This window comes from Globicephala melas, chromosome 13 (genome assembly GCF_963455315.2).
Source record: "Globicephala melas chromosome 13, mGloMel1.2, whole genome shotgun sequence".
Taxonomy (NCBI): Eukaryota; Metazoa; Chordata; class Mammalia; order Artiodactyla; family Delphinidae; genus Globicephala; species Globicephala melas.
Window position 1 is genome coordinate 60,931,904 of NC_083326.1, and position 14,988 is coordinate 60,946,891.

Below are 14,988 nucleotides of genomic sequence, written 5' to 3' on the forward strand. Positions count from 1 at the left end.
AAAGCAGCTCCCTCTGGTGCAAACAGAAACTTGTCTCTGGACGGGTCACATTACCCAGCCCAGAACTTGGGGTGTCTTCTGAAGGTGTGAGGACGAGGAGGAGGAGTCTGGTGTTGGTATTTGGATGGTCCATGGCAGGTGGGAAAACTGGAAAATAAAGCCTGAACCGGGCTTCCCTGGTGGCGCAGTGGTCGAGAGTCCGCCTGCCGATGCAGGGGACACGGGTCGTGCCCCAGTCGGGGAAGATCCCACATGCTGCGGAGCGGCTGGGCCCGTGAGCCATGGCCGCTGAGCCTGCGCGCCCGGAGCCTGTGCTCCGCAACGGGAGAGGCCACAACAGTGAGAGGCCCACGTACCGCAAAAAAAAAAAAAAAAAATCCTGAACCACTGAATGGCCTGTCTTCAATTAAACTGCTCTCATCATTGCCCCTAACCCTCTGGGGTGACTGGCCAGGGGGACCCTGAACGGTGAGGTGCAGGTACCCGTGGACACTTGGAGATTAGATGATGCCACACTACTCACACGCTCGCCAAATTCAATCACAAGGCTCCAGGAAGGAGGAGAAAGAATAATTGCAGACCAAGCCCAGCGGCTGTGAAAGGCCCACACAGATCGGAGGAGGGGCATACTGGGCAGCGTGGCCCTCAGCCCAGGGAGGGACAGAGATGTGATTTCAGAGCAAAACAGCACATAGAACCCATCCTGCATTCCAGACACTCACTCTCATTGTTCCTAAAGGTCAGTGGGTTTTTAACTAAATAGTTCGAACTGGAGGAAACCGTGATTTCTTCATTGTTTATTTTCCAGTATTATCGCCCCGCATCTGTGGTCCTTTTGTGTTTAGACTAAATTTGTTCATTTTCCCGCTCCGTCAATTGTATGGATCTTCTTAACGTGGGAAAATAGTACAAATTATTGTTGCTTGAATACCACTTGTAAAAAATATAAACTTTATATAATTTGGAAAACTGAGTAAAACATCCTGTAAGGAACCCATCTACTTGTTTCATCTTCACCTCATTCTCCGACAGTGACGTCTGTGCAGGCACTATCTATATTGACACTTTGTGCAAAATGCAGCTACATCAAGACTTATACCTGGAACTGAGCAGAAAGAGTGTCTACGCACCTATTTTAACCACGTCCCCACTGTCCTGGTCAAGAAGGCCATATTCCGAGCCCCTGGTAGGCGAGCATCCCCTGTCCATACATCTATTTCACACTACTCCTTAAAGGCCAAATGTTCTCTCCAGGAAACACACTGTCCCACAGGAGGAACGCAGTGCGGGTCACCATGTAACCATCTCCCCCAAGAGTTATAACATGTGTGTTCATTCAGGCCAGTCTGGACGGGTGTGTTTGATGGGGCGTCACTGCAGTGTCATACTCTTTGGGAGGCAGGAAAGGGATACAGGAGATAAAACCCACAGCAGTTGCCATGCATTGTAAACCATCACTAGGAACCTTGAGCTAGTGACTCAGGGACCACAACCAACCTGCTAAGTTGAATCAAATGTATAGTTAAGTGAGACACAGAAAATACTTCTTTAGTGTATTCTTCTGCTGATAACTTTTGGTTTCAGTTTTATCAGCACGCTGGCTCTAATCCCAAAACAGCTCAGCGAAAAATGTTTTGGCAAAAGAGGGGCATATACTAGAGACAAGTTTAATCAGCTAACTCGAAGACCAGCCTGATCCCATTTCCAACGTTTTGCTGTTATCATCCCATATTTGTATGAATGAATAGCTGATAGGGTAGATCAACATTTTGCACGAAACTGAAAAGCAGAGTTTAGAAATGCTTGTCTCCTGGAGCGCAAACTGAGCCAAGCAAATGGTGACTTGAAAAGGTGGGGCATCTACAGCCATACATCCTGAATGCACCCGATCTCATCTGAAAAGGTGGTGAATAGTTCCTTCCTGACACACACACACACACACACACACACACACACACACACACACACACACAAGTATGATTATTATTAGGGCTGCCAGATTTTAGCAAATAAAAATGCAGGACATCCAGTTCAATTTGAATCTCAAAAAAATGAATAATTTAATTTTTAATAAGTATGTTCCATGTAATTGGGGACAAAATTATACAAAAAAATTATTTGTTACTTATCTGAAATTTAAATTGGCCACACTTTATTTTTTCCAGTAATCACAATTATTACATATACATATGTATGAATGGACTGTAAATAATTTGATTGTCATTTTGTCAGAGAGATTTTGTCTCTGTGTAGAAGAGAGGTTGAGAGAGAGAGAGAACAAATCTATAGGTTAAACAAGACATGAGAATAAGAAAAATTCATGAAATTCATGGGGAAAAAGTATCCACTTTCTCCCAAACTATATATACTCCCTGAAGTCAACAGAGAGCTTACTGATTTTTTTAATAATCCTACTGTAAGTGAAAACTGTCTCATCAATATGTTGGTACTGACATTATCCAAGAGTTCTGATAACAATCCTTTCATAGCTTTCATAATTAGGATACATTAGAGCCATAATTGGGGATACAAAAATGTAGGAGACAGTTATATATATACACATATGTATAATTATATGTTTTTATATATATATATATATAAAAACTGACAAACATCTGGCAAATTAACCTAAACCTCTTCCTCGTTTATAAGGTGGGAAAATACTATCTCTTAGGATATTGTGAGTATTATAAGAAATAATCAAAGTAAAAGGTCTTTGTGAAATGTGAAAATAAATAGCATTATTATTACATTAATGAGTCATTTAAACACTGAAAGCTTAAAAAGTGCAAGCTTCTTCCACAGCCCTCCTCTGCACCATTCCTGTAAGGACACTAACACCCAGCACATCCAGAGGTAGATCTGTGTCCCAGGTTTAAAATTCTAGGCCTTTAAGAAAAAAATGCAGAAAAAACACAGCTAATTGCAAATCAAATATAGAGAACACTTCACCAAAGAAGTTGTGACAACTTTACAGAGGCTCTCCTCAACCACACAATTGTCCAAGATGTCTTAATATACCTTAAAGAAAATTCGAGCCACAATTTTAGGAAACCCCTTGCAAACAGTATGACAGTTCTCCTCTCCTACTTCAAGCTCTATGTCACTAGAACCCTAAGCCCCAAATTCTAGCGCAAAACGTACACAGTTAACTCTTGTTATTTGCACTAGTGATGCTCTATGACGTTGCCCTGAGCTGAATGGGACAGTACGGGGAAATACAGGTTCCTAGGAGCCTCTGGTTACAACATTTTCATCAGCCGATCAATACATAACCTGTTTAAAGACACCTTATTCAATAGATTCATCAACAGTGAACTCATGGCCAACAGTACCGTGACCCCTGCTTGAACATGGTCTCTCTGATAAACGTACTTTCTCCATAAGGCACATCCCAGCCTTCTTTTTTTTTTCATTTTTTTTTAAATTGAAGCATAATTTATTTACAATGTTGTGTTAGTTTCAGCAGTACAGCAGTGATTCAGTTATATCTTGATATAGATAGATATAGATAGATATTCCTTTTCAGATTCTTTTCCATTATAGGTTATTACAAGATATTGAGTAGAGTTCCCTGTGCCCTACAGTAGGTCCTTGTTGTTTATCTGTTTTATATATAGTAGGGTGTATACGTTCATCCCAAACTCCTAATTTATCCCCCACCTTTCCCCTTTGGTAACCATAAGTTTGCTTTCTATGTCTTTGAATCTGTTTCTGTTTTGTAAATAAATTCATTTTTAGATTCCACATATAAGTGATATTTGTCTCTCTCTGACTTACTTTACTCAGTATGATAATCTCTAGGCCCATCCATGTTGCTGCAAATGGCATTATTTCATCCTTTTTTATGGCCGAGTAGTATGCCATCATATACATATACCACATCTTCTTTATCCATTCATCTGTCGATGAATACTTAGGTTGCTTCGTGTCTTGGGTATTGTAAGTAGTGCTTCTATGAACACAGGGGTGCATATATCTTGTCGAATTAGAGTTTTCATCTTTTCCGGTTCTACACCCTGGAGTGGGATTGCAGGATCACACGTTCAGCCTTCTTGCACTTAGAAGCACAGGACAGCACTTAGCACTACGCTTGGGGCCATTTTAAACGGCAACATCACCAACACAAAGAACAGAAACGTGGTACACATGGCACTAGCTAGACTGTAAACAGGACACTTGTTCACAGTCTGAGCTGAACCCAGAAGGAGAGCCTCGCCTTGACCTTCCTCGGTTGCACGTGAGTGGCCAGCAACTCCAATCCCCTGCTGCTCTGCTTGGGTCTGACAATGACCATGAAAGCTGTGTGACCATTATTATTTTGGGGTCACAAATAAATTTAATTCACAAATACAGAGTATGCCAATGATGAGGGTCAACTGTATTTAGACTTTAGAATGTAGTCTGAAAAGTTAAACTTATCCTTTAGTATCACCAAATGGAGAGTAAATTTCTGGATTATAGAGCTATGTTGTTTACTTTTGCTTTCTGTTGTATTACCAGTTCTTACATATTATTTGCAAAGAGTAAACGCCTCATAAATATTTGTGACACGAATGAGTGAATGAATGAATGAATCAATCAATACTTCATCCTGTCCCCCACTCAGTGTAAGTCTATCTTTCTGTGACAGACTATCCCAGGAATTAATGCAGGGGACTCGTTCATTGAGATTCTGTTAGGGTGTTACACACAAAGTCCAAAAAACAGCAAAACTCCGGACCACAAATATGTTTAAATTCCCCGGGTAACCATTCTCTAATCATCCCTCCTTCCAACTAGCCGCTGCCCCATTTCCAAACAAAAAAGCCTAGCCCAGCCCAGCTTTCAGAAGCTTGGCCTCCTTTCTCCCTTCTGCTTGCACGTGAGCCGATGAAAGGCCTTTGTGAAAGCTCTGGCTGCTGAATATTTGATGAGCAGCATCTGGTTGAATGACAGAGCCCGTCACTGCTATTTAAAGACAGGTGCAGCCCACCAGCCCCCATCACCACTGTCAGCTCATCAGATGAACGAGTGTTTGCCCAACACTTGTCTCCATGAACAAGCAGCCAGCCGCGACCAGCATGCATGATCATGCCTTCCAATAAGCTGGCCGTTGAATGAGCCTGGCAGCAAACAGATAATTAATCCTCACCTATCACGCAGTCCGCTAGCGAGTAACTGTGGAACAAAGAAACAGCAGAGGCAGGCAGTAAGGCCTCTGTGACCGGAAGACGCTGGTCCTGCGGCTTCGGTGTCCATCACTCCGCCGTCCAGACCCGGCCTTGCTGTTAGCCGCTTCCTCTGCTCGCTTTCTGCCTCTCAACTGAGAGGAGCAGTGATGGATCTTTGCAGCCTCTGCATGGCCAGGTCCCTCTGGGGAAGCTGAGGCTGGAACCTTACAGACTAACAGCTGCCGGGTAATCACTCAGCGCACTTCTCAAGAACGCTGAGGAAGTTAGGAGGGGAATTGACAGGATCATGTTGAGTAAATGGGGCTCATCTTCAGGAAAATTGTGTGTTGCTCTAAAATGTGCTTTCTCCTCCTTTTTTTTTTTTTTTTGCAGGGCCACTGCTAGCTTCGCTCACCCATGGGACGCCTTCCCCTGGAAGCACACAATCCTGTACTGGAGTAGGGACCCCTTCCCCCAGAAGCACACAATCCTGTTGTTTTGGTCAGCACAACAGGGGCCAAAATCCAGCCTTCACGGGCCCTCCTGGCCAGGGCCCTGTGTCAGCAGGTCTTAGATGACCCACTCAGGCCAGGGACACAGACTGTGGAGGGAGGGAGGGCAGCAAGGCCGGGGAGAGGGAGAGGCTGGGGTGCAACTCGGTGATGGCGGAGGCTCAGACAACCCCACAGGAAGCTCCAGAGCTGAGACAGCAGGACTGTCCCAGAACAAGGCAAGGAGACCCCACCATAACCAGTCATCAAAATGGGGGCCACATCTACCACCTGGAGAGACCCTCTCAGCTTGGGACGGTTCTCAGAGATGGACGGACAGGGCCGTGAGCCCTCGGCCACCATCATGCCAAACAATGGAGAGAATCAATGCCTTGATCCTAAAGAGGCGTCTGTGTGTGTGTGTGTGTGTGTGTGTGTGTGTCTGTGTGTGTCTGTGTTGGGGGCACGGGGACATCCCCACCCAGGCAGCAGCACCAGCTTGCCAGGCACCCCTGAATCTTAGAAGAGCAATCTTCCTCTTGCAGAGGCCGTTATATCCAAAGGAACCTGATATGATGGAGCAGAGAACAGTCCTTTGCACCCAATTGCCAATGGACCCTGTAACCCTGGTCATGGGTGGCCAGGCTGCAGGGGGACAGACAAAAAGAGGCCACTCCAGGACACACACATGCCCGGACTCCAGGCCATCCTCCTGCAGGTCTGGGGCTCTGGGCGGGGCTCCAGGCCAGCCCACCCTGTGTCACCAGCATCATGGGCGCCAGGCCAGCAGAGGAGGCGGAGAGTGGCCTTCCCCAAATATTCCTTAAGTGCACAGAGTATTGGCAACTTGAAAGGCAGGATATATATTTATGCAAAACTAACTTAAAAAGTAAATGGAGTGAGAATGGAAAGGAGGAAGGAAGGAGAGGGGATGAGGAGAATGGAGGGAGGGGGTGTGCTAAACGGTGAGTTGGGCGTTCACAAGGAGCAGTGTCACGGTCACCCGGGGCACCAGCACCCAGCCAGCCACCCACGACAGATGCGCAGTGATGCTCATTCAGTGAACAAAAGAAATCGAACACATACTGTGTATCAATATCATACGACATAACCTATTGAATGAGATCAAGAAATGTGAATGGTCTTTTAGTCAATACATAATAAATGAATAATTTTTAAACATTCAGGAAAAAAATTATCCTTGGGATTCTCTTCTCTGCTTAATGCTGAGCAAATATCCTAAAAGGTGGTTTAAAGTACAATAACTGTCCTCTTATACTGTCATAAGGCAGCTGGATTACATGCAAAATCCCTCCACTTATTTTCACTCTGTATTAATTTTATAATAAAACCAGTCAAAGGTGGGAAATGCCTCGGTCGGTAACTGAATTATTTATATTAGAAGCTTTCACTCACTGGATCAAATTTTTAAAATGTTCATTTGAGGAATTATTCATGAACCTCTGTGTGTTTCTCAGCTTCTTTGTCTGTAAAATAAGAACAATACGAATTCCTATCTTACAGGAGTGTTAGAAGGACTCAGGGAGTTACCGTCTAGAAAGCTTGGGGGAGCTGTCCCACAAAGAGCAAGCATGTGTTATCTACTTATTTTTCTTCTAATGAATAATTCGCACTGTTTGAAAGCTAAATGTACGTTGTCATCTCAAAGGGTTCTTTTGTATGAATCTGTGCAAATACACGTGGGTCTGTTTAAGAGAAATAGTTACCCACAAAGTAAAGCCTAGACTCTAACAAGTGAATCCATCAGAAATTAGTCTCGTCCAGACTTTGAAGTAAGTCAGCTTCAAAACTGCAATAAATTGACTTCAAATACACACAGAAGCAAATCAAATCAGTTGAACCCTTTCAAAGGGAAAATAAATTTTTAAAGTAAGAGAAGAGTGATGATCTCCTTCTCTGGGCTCTTTAACCATTGTTCAGCACAGAGCACAGGGAGGTGTGTCCATGAACTTGATCCCACTGGCAGACATCTTAAGGTTCTGATCAAGACCAGCACCAGGACTCAACAAGGAGGAAAGCGGGACTCTGAGAACCGAAGGAACCTGCCCACGATCGTGCTGTTAATTCACATCCTGGGGCCAGAGAGACTGTGCCATTCACTGTACAGCGTCCAACTACCCAGGACGGCGTTGACCAGGCACAAGTAAATGTTTATCAAGTGAGTAAACAAAAGAAAAGTGATTTGAAGTGTGAATCAGCAAACTGACATCCAGTCCAGGTGACCCCCTTCCCTGTCATGACAGACAGCATCTAAATAACAGGTGAGGCCACACTGCAGATTTGGTTTATCACAGCCAGAGTTTAGGACTTGTGAAAACCTCTCCTTAGTCATAATAATACGACCCAATGTTTCCTGAGCTGAGAATTATATGTGTTGCCTCAAAGTTCTTCTGTGTCACTGAATAGTCTTTGCCAAATCCAAAACAACCACCGCCCCCTCAAAAGGACAGATAAAGAAACCTAAAAGACCTATCACTAATTTATTCAAAAGTTCAAGAAACAAGCATCTAGTCATTTTGGTAGCCTTCTGTTTGGTTGTGAGCTGATATTGGTAATAGAACACCTACCCCAAAGAATTTGTTCAATTAAATATTTTCTTGCCTTTTGCTTTATGATGACATAATAAACCAGATGGTTTATTATGGTATAATAATAATAGTATAAAGATTAACAGTGTTTTCAACAAAAACCAGATGCAAGCAGTTTAAAATATCTGCTACTATTTCCTCTCTGACGTCTAAACACGTCTTTACAAGTTACAGACCTCTTTGCCTCTTCATGTCGGCAAATGGAACATCATTTTTCTTTTCTCAGGGAGTCTTTAGTGATTCTGGTAAAGTGTACCCTGGGTCAGAACCTCAGGGCAAGGCCCTCTGGTGATTATTTTACACACACACACACACACACACACACACACTCTCTACTCCATGATGATTACAATTTCCTCTTAAACTAGGACTCCTGTTCAGAGATGGAGAGAAAATATTCTTCCCTATCATCTTGGAATAACTTTGGCAACAGTTTACAAAAGTGAACTTGACCTGCTAAAATTTCACTTGCTCACAATTGTCCTCAAAGCACAGTGAAGCCTCTCGATTACCGCCCGTCTAATTCCATCCACCCCCTCCCAAATGTTGAAAGAGATCCCCAAAACGAGAAAAACTACCTTCTTAAAAACTTTTGAGTTGTAAACACAAGCAAATACAGAAAAGGAACTGCTACCTTGCTCAAAATAACAGAGCAAAGTTAATTAGAAAAAAAAGATATTTCAGAGACCCACTCCTTTCCTAACAGGGAGGAGAAAATCTTCTTCATGAAACCCCATATTGAAAAATATTTGGAGGGCAAATCCTGAAAGTTTCGCCCTTTTGTTTTCCTTTGGCAACGTGACCGCCTCAGCCGAGGGCTGGACCCACATCTGTGTTTCACCTGCTCCGGGAGGACCTGGCCTTCGTAACTGAACAGGGAGGCTTAAATTAAGAAAGACCCACCCAGCACCCAAAGCCCTTCCCTTTCCTCCACCACTGGGAGTTCTGTTCTCACCTACTAATGTCATCCGATTTCAGAGAAGGCTCCCAGTGAGTATGAGTCCCTGGACTAGAAGACAGCTTTGCTGTTAGAAATAATTACCCTCCTTAGACAACACTCATCTCTGCTCCTTTGACGTGTGTGTGTGTGTGTGTGTGTGTGTGAGTGTGTGTGACATAAACATTGCACACATGAACTGATTAGATGATGATGCTTCTAAGATATCTTTGCTGTAGGTCAACTGCTAATATTGCCCAGCAAGTGTTGTAGTCTTGACGTTTGGAGCATTCCTTTTTAAGCAGCCCCCAATTAGTAAATGACTCTCCCCAAAAAAGAATGGAGAAGATCCTCTTACCCACCCCAGCCTGCAGGAGGGCACGTGAACAAAGACAAGCTGCAGGCAGGACCAAGCAAGCGATTTCCAGCAAATCCCAGATTTCACACTGTAGCCAGATGTGTGTCTCTCACCCCAGACCCCGGACACTTTATTGATAAAGTTAGAGCTGTCGTTTATCCAAAGTGCATGCAAGGATGTAAAAATTTCTGTTGAAACCAACTGAAAAAGACTTGGGACTCTGAGCATTTACAAAATCAAAATCTAATAAAGTATGGTCAGGTGCAGGGAATGGAGCAGTCTATCCCCTCACTGTGCAGTGTTCCTAGTTGGTTAAGTGGATTTATAACCCAGTGCGTTTTCTTTTCATTCCAGAATGGAGGGGGTCCTGCCTTTTCAATGCATGATTTTGCTAACCTCTAATTAAATGAGTTAGCACACAGGGAGTGCTTACAACAGTTCCTGGTACATAGGAAATGTGACATACTATTAGTACCCTCAGTTCACGGATCTCTGCAGATACTCCCTCTGAGCCTCTGGTCTGGGCCAGGTAGGTGCAGCCTGACTCTTGTGGTCCAGATTCCCCTGTAGATCAAGCTAATCAACACCTCCTTCAGGATGTTGCCTTCTCGCTTCCGCATCTCATTTTGCCTGATATCCTAGATCTCGTCTATCCACACAAACCCATCATGGAAAGATGTTCCATGTGTTCGTCATTCATGTGTATCAACCAGGTGCTCTCATGTCAATAAATCTTAAACCTCCTCACCAATCATGAGGAGTCACCTTCAGACACTTTGTTTTATACTAAATACTCTGGGTTTTGTCTTTTTCTTTTCTAAAATTGACATGACTGATTTCATCACCAGTTTTTCCCTCATCAAACTTGACTCCAAATACTATGAGATCAGACCCTCCTTAAAAGGACAACGGTTTGCCACCATTGAGCCTATTGAAGGCAAACTCTAAAGGCAACTGCAGAGGACTAATTTGAGGTCAGTTCCAATGACAGCGTCACTGGAATACATCTATGGCTTCCAAAGACAACCTCTTTGAAAGAGCTACCATTCAATGATATACATAAGAGCCAGCATGTTTGGGAGGCCATGCCAGTGAAGAACCATGTTTTCTTCTCATTTTTATCCTCCACACACCCAAACATAGTGTTCCGTGAAGGGCAGTCTCTCAATGAACATTTGTTGAAAGAAATAAACAATCACACTTAATAAGATGTATTTTCTATATAACATACACGTACGTCATCAATCTGCACTGATGCAAAGGAAAATGTCTCCTTTAAACACACCCATATTATCTCTCCAGACGCTTGTGCCCAGGACCTGGTAATCTATCAGCCAACAAGTATTTATTAAGCGAGTGGGTTTCCCTCCACCCTTGCAAATCCTGAGAATGGTGTTCCATCCTGGGCATGAGTCAGACAACACAGTGGTTAAAAGCGTGGCCACCCACACAGTGCCCGTGTCCTGGGGCTTGTTCTTACGCCGCCCGAACTCAGGCTTTGTCTGTAACATGAGGACTTCTGATAATAGTTTTTAATAATAATGGCAGCTCCCTCAAAAGGTCATTGTAGGAATTAAATTAATTGATGCCTGTAAGTAATAATACATACTTAGTAGGCAGTGCCACTGGCTCTCTAGTAGTTGGTTACTTAATAGAAATATTATTTAACAAGAAAGGCTGGAAATCACACAATTCTTAGCTGATATCTAAAGAGCACAAGGAAAAATCTTGAGGTTAGGACTAGCCATGAGATCGAGATTTCTAAATCTCTGACGTTCAAAGTAATAACGTTGTGCCTCAAAATAACAGTCGTATTGTCATGAGCCAGTACGTAATGAGTATATACAGTATATGGACTTCTTCCACATCTCGTACGATTTACCACTTATATTCCATCCAAAGAAAATACCAACCCTCCCACCATACTGGCCGATGGGGGTACTCATTCCACATAAGGTATAGGAAACCTAACATGCGTCTGGTTAAAGAATTTAATATCTCATCAACCTGGAATATTTGGACCACCTGAAGTTAATTATATATTAGTTCCTATTTAATGGAGTGAAGTCTCAATTTAAATGCAAAGCACACTGCTAACTGAACAGCAAGCAAAGATTTACTGCGCTTCCTACAGTATCACAGGCTTAAACAAAATGCCTAACGTTGTACGGAAAAGCATAGAACATTTTGATTTCTTCAATTACTTCATATCCCCTGATCCCCAATAAATCTAAAATAGCAAACTCCCATAGCCTATCGCCCTGCCCCGAGCTTCTGTCCCCAGAGGACAGACGGGTGTAGGTGATGAACTGTTCTGTGACGTTTGCTCTCGTGGAGGTTGAGGGACGCAGAGCACTAGGGCTGCATTCCTAAATGCTCCTAGAGCTCTAGACTCTAGAAATGAATGCGTTCATTCATTCATTCCATAAATATTTACTGACTGCCTGCTACACACCAGATGCTGTCTCGTAGCCTGGAAATGCAGCAGTTAACAAAACAGCAAAATCTTAGCCATCTTCAAGGGGGTGCATTAGAAGCGACTCAGTGAATAAATGTATCAAAGTGGGGCCTCGGCTCAGCCTCGGGTGAGACCCTGGAAGGCCGAGGGGCCAAGGAGAGCATCCCAGGAGCCGAGAGAGCTGCCTGGGTGGAGAGACTCCCAGCCCAGGGACAGGGGCTTCGCTGAGACCCCCTGGGCACTGTGGGATGCACTACACCAACATCTGACTCTTGCTGAGAAATCCAAGGAGAAAGAAGAGAGGGAGGAATTGCACACTGACTGATGGCAGATTCAAGGTGCGTCTCCTCCGGGCCCCAAGTGTGCATGCCTGTGACTGTGTGTGTGTGTGTGTGTGCACAAGTGTGTATGTGTGTGTGCGTGTGTGGCAGAGGACCTACACCGCCAGGCAGAGCGGATGCCGTTGGGTTCTCCCAGGTGACACTGGACTTTCCTGTTTGTGAGAAATGAGTATCAACAGGAACTTGAAAGGCCGAGTGTGTGTGACCCCCCCAAGGCCCCCTGCAAAGCCACACAGCCATCACCCTTCCAGGCCCATCACCGTCTGCATGGACACCACACAGGCATCATCCTGGACCACATGGCCCAAGCCCTGGACCCCACCACAAACGCCCGGCCTGGGTGCCTCGAATCACAGATGTGGAAACGCCGGATGGGGAGTCCTACATGTTCACAAAAGTCATATGGGGGCCTCCCTCCCTCGAGTCCCTGTGCGTTTTCAGACACAGCAAATAAATGAGGTTATGAGGTCTCAGCCACACCCCTCAGGAAGGACGGAAGGACAGGACACACAATCCCAGCCCTGCCCCCAGGTACCAACTGGAAAGATGCCTGCGGGCTCCCTTTGAGCTGTTCGTCTCTCAGCGCCTGGGAGGGAGACATGGCAGACACCTGCGCACGGTGATGCTGTCTGTGCTCTGACCTTGTGACACTTTGGTGATTCAGGATATTTCTCCCCACACACAGGAGCCGCTCTTTGCCTCTGATTTCACGTTTCACATATGAGTTTCCTGACCGTGTGACTCCCTGTGCTCCAGGCACAGACAATGGGCCACTGACACACACGAGGACTAAGCCGCACATCCCAGGTCACCATCACCCCTACAGAGACCACTGGGCAGAGCAGGGCCAGGTAGTTTGGGAAGAAGGCAAAGCCAGGCATCATCACATTAAGTATGAAGGGGAATCCCACTGACCTGGTTCCCAGGTAAAACAAGGGGACACCCTGATAGAAAAGCAATAGATCATTTAATGGAGTACAAACAGGTACTCATTTTTAAAGCACTTAATGCTACATATGTACGAAACCTCCTTTCTTTAAAACATGAGCTCCCAGCCATGAAATAGGAGTCACCTGTATGTTATCAACTTGGTTCTGAGGCCAGAAGCTACTCTGTTTAAACATCTTTGCTTACGCTGGACTCTAGGAATCAGGCTGGAGTGGGTGGGGTCCCGTGAACAGCATATTTTTGGTTTGATGAGGATTTGTATAGACTCACATTTCTCTAGTCCTTCTTAATTTTGTGTATTAAGGACTTAAGTGACTTAGAAGAGCTATTATTTAGATTCTTCTTAAGGCAGGAAAATCAACATAGCATCTGCAGTCCTAACCATTAGGATGAATGATCAAAAGACCCACAATCAATGTAATAATAGTCAGGGGGAGAATGGGAGAGATAAAGTCATGATTTTAGGCTCTGTTTCTACCAAGTCTCTACTGCTTTTCCTGAAGAGTCAGCACCGTGAGCTGGCAACCCGGAGCCATGGCCATCCCCAGGTCAAACCCAACTTTCCATCCCTTCCTGTAAACATACGGCCATCACACTCACTAAGGCACTGGGCACAGTCCTTATTTCTTGTAATGGCACTGTTTTGAAAAACAATTAAGTTAACTCAGTGCGGTTTAACTTCTATCGTTGTGGAAGAACTTCAAATGTGTAAATGTACCAACCAGACCAGGCTTCCTCATCAGAGCCTCAGGAAACAGAGGCACTATTTCCTTCTATGCCTTCAGGTGCTTGGAGAGCAACGGGGGAGGGATCTAAAGGTCTGCAGGAACACGCTTGAGAAACGAGAACTCGAATCTCTCCCTTTCTGTCCTTGATGGAGGTACACGTGACAGCTCTCAGCTGACACGTGAAGGAGCCACGACCGCACCCGGCTTCCTCCCCAGGTCTCCTGCTCCGGGGCTCAGAGACCCCTTCTCTGCCTGCCACCTCCTTCTCCCCGGCAGACAGAATACACAAATCTGTGCCACTGTTATCACCCCGTCTGCCTCATTTTAATGACAGCACACTGAGTTGCTCTTAATCAGCCAAACCCTTCCAGACTGTCTGCAAACCTACAAATACAGGCCTGCCAGGGAAGCTGTACGGGGAAGACAGCTGTATGAGTGACAAAAACACGTCACCACCAAGTGCCACACAGCTCTACTGCTGAGACGTGTGACCCTGCTCCCCACTGGACCGGCATCTCTCCCATCAGATAACGACAGCCCCGGGGAGCCCCCAGACACACTCAGCTGTGGTACCGAGTAGCAAAGGTCTCTTACCTTGCATGGTGGCTTTGGTTGGTTCTGAGAACAGGGGGATGAGCAGAAGGTAGATGAGGTAGACGAAGGAGAGCCCATTGTACCGGAACGCACAGGCTGCGGGGGGAGAAGAGGTGAGAGGCGTTAGTGACGGACAGCCTTAGGCATCACGGCATCAGGCGGCATCTCTGGAGCAGATCTTCAAGTAGGGAGGAAGAACGGAGCATCCGTTCTGTGCCCATCATTACTTGGAGCGTGATGAGAAACGGGAATTAAAACGCACGGTCCCTGCTCTTAGAACCCAACCAAGAGGGCAGCATCGGCGTCCCTGATTGAAGGCAGGCCCGAAACACGTCACAAAGTAAGCTGGGCAAACTAAAATTGCTACGGAA

General features: G+C 45.0%; 1 protein-coding gene across 2 annotated transcripts in view; it reads right to left on the reverse strand.

The window, feature by feature from the left end:
* PIEZO2 (piezo type mechanosensitive ion channel component 2) overlaps positions 1-14,705 on the reverse strand; it is a 272,873-nt gene extending 258,168 nt beyond the window's left edge. For both annotated transcript variants that reach the window (XM_060310455.1, XM_060310454.1), the window contains exon 1: positions 14,618-14,705. In XM_060310455.1, coding sequence (XP_060166438.1) covers positions 14,618-14,624 — 7 coding nt within the window. In that variant the 5' untranslated portion in view covers positions 14,625-14,705. The remainder of the gene's footprint in view (positions 1-14,617) is intronic.
* Between the last annotated feature and the right edge of the window lie 283 nt (positions 14,706-14,988).